Source organism: Choloepus didactylus, chromosome 22, assembly GCF_015220235.1.
Source record: "Choloepus didactylus isolate mChoDid1 chromosome 22, mChoDid1.pri, whole genome shotgun sequence".
NCBI classification, from domain to species: Eukaryota; Metazoa; Chordata; class Mammalia; order Pilosa; family Megalonychidae; genus Choloepus; species Choloepus didactylus.
The window spans coordinates 32,868,102-32,880,201 of record NC_051328.1 but is presented as its reverse complement, the minus strand read 5'-3'; the positions used below and the strand labels follow the sequence as shown (position 1 = coordinate 32,880,201).

Here is a 12,100-nt window from a genome sequence, read left to right as displayed (position 1 = left end):
TAGAAAGTTCTATTGGAAAGCACTGATGTCCAGTTGTAATTTGAGAGTGGTCTACATGTAGATTGTACTTAAACCCATAGGACCACAGGAGATCACCTAGGGATAAGAGGCAGTGATAAATAAGAGAAGAGGGTGGAGGGCTCGGTTTAGGTCATTTTGGCCTTAAATAGGAGATAAGGAGAATTCCGTAAAAGATACTAGGAATGAAGGTCAGCGAGATAGAAAAACCAGCAAGCTTTTGGTGGCTAGGAAAAAGAAGAAGTGATTAACTGTAAATGAGGACTACTAACTATTGAAATATCACAATGTGCCCTTGCTAGAGAGTTAAGGTAACTCTTTAGAGGGTTTTTTGATGTAAAGGAAAACAGAGAAATGGGACACTAGCTGGAAGGAAGTGTGCAGTGGAGATAAATTTTTCCTTAAGATGAGAGATATAATGACATATTTGGATATTGATGGAGCTGATCCATTCGACGGGGAAATTTCCATTAGGCTCAAGGAGAGGAGACGCCTGTGGTAGCAATATCCTATGTAGGTGAGGGCAGCTGGAATCCGGTGCACAGGTGGAAGACCAGAACTTAGACAGGAGCCATTGCTTCCTGAGTAACAAAAATGGAAGAGGAGTATGTGGGTACAACTGCAGGTACAAGTTTGGCAGTGGGCAGATTGTGTAAGTTCTCTTCTTATTGGTAATACTGATAATTTTTTATGGTTGGCTTTAGTGGAGGCCTGGGGAAACTCAACATCTTGGTTGTTTTTGTTTGTTCAATAGTTATGACATTTTTTTTTTTATCTTCATGTCTGATTTTCTGTTTTAAAACTACACGCTGTTGTTCACAGAAACATTTTTAAATGTAGTACAGTAGAAATACATGCCATGTATGGCTTAGGTTCTAGAAGTTGTATAAAAGGTCAAAAATAGAATAAATTTTAAATGACTGAGGAAAGTTTCTTAAACCACCCTTCCATCACCAGGACATAAGCCCCTGATGCTCACAAGGCAATAGCTGAGTCTTCAGCTGATGCTCTTTGTGTTTTCTTTGAGGACCACTTTCCCCTATGGCAGCAGAAGCCGGGATCCAGTTTGAATGAGGGAACGGGACAGTGCCAGGAAGCAGAGATGAATAAGTGCATTTCCTTCTCTATAGCACTTACGCTTGGATTTGCGTCCCTTACAAACCTGTGATGCAGCTCTACTGCATAGTATTATCAGCCTGCCTTGGGGGCCTTAGCTCACTATCACTCTTAAGCATTTCACTCATATTTTACTGCCAGGGGTGTAAATGCGGTGCACTGCATTATTTTTTCCCCTACAAGATCCCTACTCTCCTGTTCCACAAAAAAAAATAGCAACAGAAAGTGTTACATTTGAAACACTACTTTTTATTGAAGGAGAAATGAGCTGAAGTATCAGCGAGTGTCAAAACTGTCTTCTGAAGGTAAACTTCCCATACAATTCTAATTTGATAAGTAAAACTCTGAAGTTTTGGTATTTACTTAATATCACATAAAGTCATTAACAGAAATACTACAAAAATCCCAAATAGGGAAAGCATAGTATTTATTCAAAAGCTAGAAAATGTTATCTTAAATTTAACATGACTCCAAGAACAGCTGTATGACTTAGCTGCAAAAATAAGAGAAGCAAAGACTAGAAAGAGCCTCAAAACAAAGAGAGCCATAGGACCCCGATTTTGAGATTTTCATTGGTGTCTAATGAGAATTTGGCATTTGTACATTTTAACGGCACTACCTGTTTCATTTGGGGATGGAGCAGGGGGAGCACAGACCCATCTGTTAACATTTTGGTTATTTCTGGATGCCACCAAGATTTATCATGTACAACAAAATGGAGTCCAGAGAGTAAACCACGGTGTTCCTGCAGACATTTAAGCTAAAAGCAAAGCAGAAACCATTTCTCAGCCTCCTCAGGAGTGGTCTAGTGTAATGGAGGTGCTCGGACAGCTGCCACCACCCAGGCTTGGCTGAGATTCAGTCCCACCGGGCGGAGAGAGAGCCAGGGGTTCCTACGATGAACTGGATGTTTGCTTTGCTCCTTGGGCATGAATGCCCCATTTTGGTGGTGAAGAATTTTCCACAAGACTCATGAGGAGAGAGAACCAGCTATTTAAAAGCATGCTTTGAGCTTGGGGATCCAGAAAAGAGGGTAGCTTAGAAAAGAGGGGAACAGCAAGGGAGGCAGATAATCTGGGTTTGCTTGCACCACCGCTGAGGTCATATACTGCAGAGTTTAGGCACATCTTTATCAGTGGTCCCAAGTTCTGGGTTAAGCTCCTTCTCTAAGCAACTGTGTGACTTTGCACAAGTTATCTTTTCTCAGTGTTTTCAATGAAAAACAAAACAAAAACAGGCAATGACCGTTTAGAATTGTTAGAGAAACGTTTTGAGATAATGCATTGACAGTGCCCAGCAGAGAGCCTGGCATCTGCGAAGACTCGCTAAGTGTTTGCTCTTCTTTTAGCAGCCAGACTTGCAAGTGCCAGATTTATCCTGGTTCCAGCACCCTTTTGAGGTTAAATCCCTTCCGGTACATATAATACCAATCTCCCTTCTTCTGACTATATTTCTTTTTTTTTTTTTTTTTTTTCCTCATTTGCTCATCCTTGGACACAGTTAACAAATTCTCTTTGGAAATCCTGTTAAGAGATCCTAAGATTCATGGTAAAGTGCTGTATTTTATGGGTTTTGGAGTGCTCCCCTGTGCCTAGCTTCTCCTGGTTCCCAGGAGAGGGATTGTAAGTTGAGACCCAGGATGATTCCTAAAAATGTATTTGCCTCGATTCAGTTCGAACTGATATCTGCGAAGCCCCACTGTGTGTTAGTACCATGTTAGGCTTCCTAATTTAATGTACGGATTGATCCCTAACAATGTTACCTTCCTTCCTTCGATTTAAGATAATAATGCTTCTTACTTTGTTAATGTGTGTACCCACGGTTGAGGGTTGCAGGCTTATGGCAAACGTCAAGTTACGCTTCCCAATTTAGCATCTATCTAAATCACAGCCTTGGTGATATGAAGGTATGTATTTTAAAGTGTCATGGGAAACTTTTAAATCCAACATAAAACACACATGAGAACAATGAAGTGAACAAACTTTAAGGTCAAAATGTCATGCAAATAACTTTAAAATGTTCAGTGAGATTTCTGGAATTCCAGGTCTGACCTGTATGTTGATCTCTGCTTTTTCTCTTACACTGTCCAGATTCTGATGCAAGGCAAAAATCTGGGGATAGCTTGGAAGTATGCACTTCCCAAGGTCGTGAACGGAACCCAGACAGCCATAAAAAGACGCATCCATGCCTGGAAAACAGTGCAGTCGGATTGCTCCGTCTCCTGTGGTGGAGGTAGTTGACTTTCCTAATTCCATGTTCCAAGTCTGTCTCTTCTTAAAACACGCTCTTTCACTCCAGGACTCTTTAACATTATAAGATTTAAATAAGCAAGAAAAGAACAGTCTTTTATGGGAACCGTTACTGTAGAGAATAAATATTATTGTACTGTTGGAGAATTTTCCTATGTAGAAGGGAACCAATTCTCACAAAACTCAAATCGTTCACAACCTGAGCTCAAAAGTTACACATCTGAAACTTATAGGAAAAAATATTTTTATATTTTACATAGTTTTATAGATGTGTATGTATATGTAATATGTGTGTATATATATGTATTTCTAAATATAGATTTGTATGTTATTTTTAAATTTTCAATTTGTAGGGTTTTTCCCCCCAATCATGACTTTTCTATTGTTAGAAACCTCTAACTGGAACTTATAGAGGGTAGGGTCCAGACAAGTGAGAACCCAGTCCAGGCAGACTTCAGGGGGACTGTCCAAAACATGGATATTGTGTATTCCAGGCCCTCAGGGTGAAGTCAGCACAGTCTCAGAAGGGAAGTAGATTAGCTCTTGCAAAAAACCCTCACAAGGAAGGAAAACAGCCACCGTCTACTCAGCAACTAGAAGGAAGGCATCTTATTTAGATGCCCAAAATGTCACCAATTTGTGGGTACGTCAATCTTTTGTCACACTTGCCCCCTTGGGAGGAAGAACAAAAGCCCAAAAACTGGTCTATGAAACTAAAGCATGAAGGTTCATCGCTCATTTCCTCATATTCTGAGCACTTGGCAGCAATGGGTCTCCCTGTGGGCTGCTCCCCACTGAGCCAGATGGGGCACCTGGGAACCCAGAGAGCAGACATGCAGAAAACGAAGGATTCTGATGTCCTATCAGGCCTGTTCTTCAAGTGACTGTTCTGATTAAAGTATGAGGAAATACTGATCTTTAAACATATTTTAAATAATTTTAGAGGTGATGCATTTGCATTAATAAGTATTTTAAGGGAAATATTCTGTAAAGAAGAAAAATAATTCCCCATAATCCATTAGTCAGCAATAGCCAATGCTAATACTTTGGTCCCCATCATTCTAGTCTTTCTCCTACACACACATGAACACTCGTATGTGTTTGACATACTCAGACATATACCACAAGTATCATTTTGTATTATTTTTTACTGAACAGAAATTATACTATAGATGTATTTTTACACAGAGTGTCAGATCAGGAGCAGGTTTTCATATATCAAATTTTCTTTAAGAACATTTCCAGTAACTTTCTGGTATTACAGGAGAACATCCGGAGCCAGGAACACAGTTCCTTGGGAAGGAGAGAGATTGGGTTCCTTTTCTATTGACAGGAAATTAATTCAACCAAGGAGAAGATGCTGGAGAAATGCCTTATGGGAGACCTCCCCCACCCCTGCCAATATTTAGCAATCTCTTCACGTGACTCATAGACTATATGATGTCCTGGGTTTATGAGAAGAAGAGTCTGAATGAATAAGTTCTCCGGAAGTCAATTATTTTACTTTGGGAAATCCTAATATGGTTTTGATAAATGCCTCCTGAAGACAAATCTGCTTCCAACATGGGGAGCTGGACTGATGACTAATTCTTTAAAACAAGTGATTTTTCATTGTTCCTCAAATTCCATTAAGGATAAGTATCAAGTAAATATAAACAAACACAATCTGAAAAGAAGTTAGCATTTCTATTTGGGAGTTTTAAATATAATTATTCACAAAAAGTTTATTCTTCTTCTAAGTCCTGAATGAACAATGAAAACAAGACAGTGGGTTGCCATTAAAAAAAAAGGAAAAGAAAAATCAAGAATCCTGGCTGAGAGGTATAAAATATATACGCTTCAGTGAGTTCAACCTCTTGTTCATATTTGCATCATATTCTTATGGAGGTAGATGATGCTTCATGAAAAAGTAGAATCTTAGAGTTTCCACACATAATCCACCCATTTTTTTCCCCATTGAAATCAAGAGTTATTCCATTTGAAGAACATTGTGCATGAGAGGTATGCAATTTGAGTTAAGGTTTACTGAGGTGTTTCCCTTTACAGCTTCTCTGTTTTCAAAAGGTTGTATTTATCGTTTTATGATTCTAGAAACCACATTAGTCTTGCAAACTAAGAAGCTGCACATTAAAATTATTAAACTATGAAAACTAATACCTCAAGGAAAACCAGAATTTAAATTCATTGCAGGTCTTACCAAAAGGAGGTGTTTTTAAAAAATATTTCGATTCTGTATCTCATAAAAATCGGAACCTTGGTAAATCGGAAGCTAAACTTAGAAACCAAGTGTAAATGGCTGTAATGCCCACTCTGTAACTTTTGATATCTTCCTAGGTTACATAAGCATAAAGGCCATTTGTTTACAAGAGCAAAATACTGAAGTCAATTCTTCATTCTGCAATGCAAGTACCAAGCCAGCAACCGAGCCCAAAATCTGCAATGCTTTCTCCTGCCCTGCCTAGTAAGTCATCTGAGAATGTCTTTCTGGTTGAATTTGTACATGAATGTCTTGATTGTTGATATGAGATAAGAGCCCACTGCCTATTCTTCAGACAAGTGTCAAAAGTGATTCAAAGACAGATGTCATGCCCAAAAGAGTAGTGGAAGAAAGAAGATGGTTGAGGTTAGAATATATGACTTGAAAAACAATTTTGGTCTGCTCACTTCACTTTGGCTATGCAAACCCAACCTTGGGACACGAGAGCATGAGAGGTATCTTTTTTGTTTTTTTACACCTTTGGATGGAGAGCCCTCTTCTCTGAACTGGTTCAAACAGGTATTTAAATAGCACAGAATCCTATATTAGTTAAATTTACATGTGGTTGTATGCTTAACTTTTATGTATCATCCAAGAATTTTTAAATCATAATACTGTACAGACCATGAAACCCAAAATGCAAATTACACAGTAGCAAGACACAAAATAAAAAGAAGGAGGTAAAGGCCAAGTGGTGATTCCATTTCTGATGATGGTGCACTTGGGGGAGCTAAGCGGGTTTATCTCTGGATTGATTTTAGCCACACTAGAGTTTGACCACTAATTTTAAGTAATCTTCCCAGCCAAATGGAGTCCCTTACTATGTGATTTATCTTCTGCCAAATATATTTATATAGAACCGACAGTGTTCTAAAGCAATGTTGTGTTCACCAGTGTTTCAGATCATCTTAATAAGGAGTGTTTGGTTTGTGGTTATGCAATCATATTGCACAAACTTTATATTGACATAAATAATAGTGTACTTGTTACAAGTGCTTGGAATTTCAGCTGTTCACCAATTGCATTTGCCTAATTGTCAATCTAGTTCTGCTCTTAGAGTCTAGAACCAGCTGTATCCTGAACTCAAGAGGAGAGAGAAATTTGGGGATTTCCATGGATTTTCCCGTTTTGTTAAGCCAGTATCGCTGGTGCAAAGAAACATCCAGAGGCTCTAAGACACGATTACCAGACCACTATTGTTGACCCCATGAGGCACCCTCTCCTTTAGGTGGTGTGAGTGTGGGTGTAACTTACATGGATGTAGAGATAGTCAGTACCTTTGAATGGCAAGCTGATGTTTCCGGATTTTGAGCCCCCTTCCCATCTTTGGTTATCCCAGCCAACCAAAGAAAGGGAGCCCATCTATATGTGTATCCTGGAAAGGGAGAACGCCTGGGTCACACCTAACTAACACTCCCCAATGACTACATGCAGAAATGATATTCCGTGCAATAGTGAACTGACTATTTAAAAGCAGAGCAGCCCCTCACAGCGACTCTGCAGGGTGGGCCTGGTGAGATGGGAAGGACCATATGCTCCCTTCCTGCTTCTCCACTCCATGATTTATATCTCAGTATTTTTTGCTGGAAGAATGGGGCATTTCAGGGACTGTTCTTCCCCATGAATATACTAAAAAGATGGGCCTAAGACTGTTAGCACTATAAGGATAAAGGAATTTATCTGAGCAACCCTGGTATTTTTTCATATAGCAACCGTGTCTCTCACTTATGTGTGCCAGGCCCTGAGTGAAGAACAAGATACAGAGACAACTGTCATGTAGTTTCTCTCATCAAATAACCCACAGTCCAGTGGAGTGGAGAGATGGAAGTGTAAATAAATCATTGAGATGCAGTGTGCTGCATGCTATGAAATGTTATGTACCTAAGAAAAGCACTAATGGATAAAAATTATGGAGTAATCACCTCTGCCAAGGAGAGTGTAGGAGTCTGGGCTCTGAGGTCAGGCTTGGGGTGGGGAGAGCAGTGTGGGTAGCCTGGAGCCCAAATGTGGGGGACCACGCATTTCATGTGAGAAGTCTATTTATAGCATGCTCTTCCTAGAACTTTCACAACTGACCATATTTGTAACATAAAGCAAGAATCTTGAATTTGGTAGACCAAAATGCTCTCTGTATATATATGTTTTCTTTTACTGCTTATTATAAGGTACAAATTGTACAAATATGAGGAATTATTCTAGTTGGCATCATCTATCTTTAAATAGGATAATATTAATTATTCAATATTTAAAAACACATATAATCCTAGAATTTATGTGCTAAATCTTCTGGACAAAAGACTTTAATTTATACATCAGGCTGTTGGGGGAAATCAGAGAAAAAAAAATGCAGACACATGAGGAAAGTAGACAAAAATGCAAAGATAGAACAAAAATACGCTTGGGCCATATTGATATTTTATTTTCTAAAATGATACTCAGAGTATTTCTAATCCAGAAACATTTTTAGACATTGCTGTTTTGAATGTGTAACAATCATAGTATATCTCCTCTATTCCAGTCCTTAAAATCACATAATTTCAATTAATCAAAAATATTTACTGTAAAGGACTAATAGTTTCTGTTGCTCACCATTCAAATATACACCAAGTCTCAGATAGCTGTGAAACATAAATGATCTGGAAATCTTTAAATAAAGAACACGAGGTCAGATTTCTAACCACCAGTAAATTTTCAGACTAACCAGAAAAGTAGTTTAGGGAGCTACTTACTTAGAAAGATCCTCTGGTTGTTTCTCTTTCCTGCTCTCTCACACATTTACACATATTCTCTCTCTCCCTCCCCCTTTCCCCCTCTCTCCCTCTGTCCCTCTCTCTAATTGATCACTCTTCCATTAGTCTCATCATTGTACTTTGTATTAACTTCCATTGTGGCACTTACCAGAAAGTATTTCCTTTATCTGTTCACATAGCTACCTCTTCACTATGCTGTTGGCTCATTAATAGAAAGGACAAGGCCTCATTTATTTTTCCATCCCTAATGCCTGTGTTGGCCCTGACACATTGTTAAGATTCCAGTACACTTGGCTGAATGAATGAATGAACAAATGAATGGCTCAGAAGTTAAAATGATGCCTGTTTCATCCGAGACAGAGGGTGGCATGTATTTTTCTTTAGAACCGTGTGGTGATTAAATACGATTCTCTGTATTTCAACCACATTATTGTAGGTTTCAAAGTCTGTAAGAGAGTAAGTCATATGAATTGTCCCTGCTGGTTCTAAAATTGATCTAAGGCTTTCATCAACTGGTTTATCTCTCACAGTAACTGCATTTGAAATGATGATCCAAACTTTCAGCTTTCATTGAAAGTAATTTTTTGTTTCACTGAAAGTTGGATGCCAGGTGAATGGGGCGTGTGCAGCAGATCTTGTGCGGGGGGCCAGCAGAGCCGGAAGATCCAGTGTGTCCAGAAGAAGCCCTTCCAGAAGGAGGAAGCTGTGCTGCATTCCCTCTGCCCAGTGAGCACGCCCACACAGGTGCAAGTCTGCAACGAGCAGGCCTGCCCTCCAAAATGGAACCTTGGGCCCTGGTCTCAGGTAACTTGGAAAGACTTGGAGTCATTGGTCTGTTTCCCCATGGAAGAAGCTGGTGAAAATATGGGAGCTATCTTTGTTCCCCAAGAAACTCTCTGCTCTTCACATCCTCATGGGAATAACACTCAGTGGATGAGATGGTGCCTGGGAATCTGCATTTTAACTGGTTTGCTAGTGATTCTCCTGCAAGCAGAAGACTGGGCACCCCTGTCCCTGAGCTTCGACTCTTCCTTAGAGGTTCAGAAATTAGAGTGTGGTTGCACCTAGGCTAGACAAGTGAGTGCAGCTAGAAAGGACTGGAGTGTGAAAAGGATTGAAGATAGAACTGGCACCTGAATTCTCCAAAGCAAATAGAAAATACAAATACAAAGAATGACGCACATAAAAGATATTGAACTCTTGCTTTGTGGAAGAGATAGGGTTATAAGAGCACAGAGAGGACTTGGCATGAAGTTTGATATTGTCACAAACAATATGAAAGGCATGATGTTACAAAGTTGGAAGAGGCATAAACCTATCTGTTATTTAGAACTCAGGCTTCAGCAGAGCTTCTCAACAGGGGACAATTTTGCCCCCTTATCCCCCAGGACATCTAGCAATGTATGGAGACGTTTTTAATTATCACAACTCGAGGGGATTGTGCTACTGGCATCTAGTGGTTAGAGATAAGCATCCTACAATGCATGGGACTGCTCAAAACAAAGAATTTTCTGGTCCAAAATGTCAGTAGTGCCAAGGGTAAGAAACCCGTCCTACAGCATCCCTTTAGATGATGGCCCATCCCCTGCTAAGCTGTGGATGGCAAACAAATCTCAGGGAAGAACCAGACCACAGAAATGCAGGCGTTTCATCCCCTAATCAATCGAGGCAGCCAGCAGCCCTGACCACATTTTTGCTCTGTTTTCCTTTGCAGTGTATTGCAATCTCGAGGGGGTTGATTTCCGATAAACTGAGCAATCCATTACCACGTCCCCAGCAGAGGTCAGAGTAAGGCTTTTCTTTCTTTTCTTTTCTGTTTAATGTCAGGACACGGTAGGATGGCTCTCTCTACTAGGGGACCAAAGGTGCTAGACGTGGGAAAAGGTATCTTTAAGCATGGTGCAGAGCGCTGTAACATGAGAGAGGATATATTCACTTACAGGAGAGGGTAAATCTAAGCAGTATGTGATGTTTAATATGGTGTCTTTCTTTGCAAATGGAGAATTCAAAGAACTGTTTTAGCCAAGTATCTGTGGTGGGCATGGATACAGGGAAATGAGAGACTGGGGTCTCTTGAAAAGGAGCTTTAGTTTTCAGCAGTTACCCAAATTTCACATGGGAATATTTTGTGAAAACATTTTAGTTCTTTTTCTTTAAAAATTTTCTTTTATTTGACTAACAAAACCAAACACATCCTTTTGAGAACTTGTTCATGACTAATATGAAAGGGGTCCTTCAAAATTAGTTACTGTAGCTTGTTATTCCACTCAAGAGCAGCTCTTGAGAACCCTTTTGAAAGCAATTAAAAATTTCTTACCATTCTGGAAAAAAAACAGAGATCAGACAACAAAGAATTCTCTTGAATAAGAGCTAACCATTTGGAAATTTTGAATGTAGATGAGTGGCAATATTTTTAGTGGTTCATGTCCATGCTCTGGCATCAGACTTGTTCAGCACCCACCTCTTCTACTTAGCAGCTGTGTGATCAAGCTCAGGAAAGATTCCTAAGCTCTCTGATTCTCAGTTGCCTCTTCTGTAAAACGGGATGATAGCCATTATTTCATGGTGTTATTAGAGGGTTGTGTGATATAGGTTCCTGGATGTGTGCTAAGCACGCATCGCCCCACAGATGACATTAAATAAATGCTCTCTGCTGCCGTGGTTTGCTAATTATGAAAATGTCATCACTGTCATCATCATCATCATATCTTCCTTCTCCTCCTCCTATCTCCATATGCATTAAGAATATGAAGAGTGAGAATTCACATTTTCTGAGAAGGCTTTGGAACTGTGCCCCAGCCATTTGCATATTGACAAGGATCCCAGGCAAGAGGGACCACATCCCACCTGGTCTTCCTAAGAGCAAAACAGTAGACTGTTCATCTCAGACCCAGCGGGGAGACACGGCCCATGAGGGCAAACCCTGGCCTGGAACCAGAGTCTGCTAGGTGACCTAGGGCAAGTTTTTAACTGCTCATCTGAAAGCAAGGAGGTTATTTGCTGCCTCATCTATTTCACAGAGTTCTTGAGAGGGTCAAGAAAGTGAGAGTGGGAAAGTGCTTTGTCCATCATACAGACTTGCATTCCACACATGTCTTCACAGGCATCTGTTGAGCACTTACTCACTTTTCCCAACTTAATCCATAGGTTGGTGTTATGCCCCAGGTGGAGACAGCAGAATTAAGGGCAAGACCTGGGGCTACTCACTGCATTTTTATTAATGTCATAGTCTGTTGTTGTATATATATATATATATATATACACACATATACATATACATATATATACATACATTTATTTGTTATTCTCCCTGTTAGAGAGACTAAAATCCCTTTAGCCAAGTTCCCAGGTCGACTCTGCCTTGTGCCAGAGACAGACATGGTTATACCAATGAACAGGCCATGTACCATTTTCCAAATTGTTACCATATGTGTAATAAAGAGAAAACCTCTTTACCCCATTCTGAATAAAGCGTTATCTTCAAACTTTGGGCAACACAGCAGCCACTGAATATTCAGAAGGTTGAAGGTGAATGCCAATTGTGGGCAAGTTATGGTACTAACTGGGCCTCTAGAAGGAGGAAGAATTTCTCCTGCTGCAAGGGATTTTATTGAACATTTTGGTCAAATGGTTAAAAATAGGTTTTCAGTGTCTAGAACACATAAAGAACCTTACAATTCAAAAAACAAACAAACACAAAAACAAAACAA

The 12,100-nt window shown here is 39.8% G+C and overlaps 1 protein-coding gene across 2 annotated transcripts in view; it reads left to right on the top strand.

The window, feature by feature from the left end:
- Positions 1-12,100, top strand: part of ADAMTS18 (ADAM metallopeptidase with thrombospondin type 1 motif 18) — a 156,065-nt gene that overhangs the window by 120,223 nt on the left and 23,742 nt on the right. For both annotated transcript variants that reach the window (XM_037815927.1, XM_037815926.1), the window contains exons 17-19: positions 3,225-3,366; positions 5,718-5,844; positions 8,990-9,194. In XM_037815927.1, the coding sequence (XP_037671855.1) occupies positions 3,225-3,366; positions 5,718-5,844; positions 8,990-9,194 (474 nt within the window). The remainder of the gene's footprint in view (positions 1-3,224; positions 3,367-5,717; positions 5,845-8,989; positions 9,195-12,100) is intronic.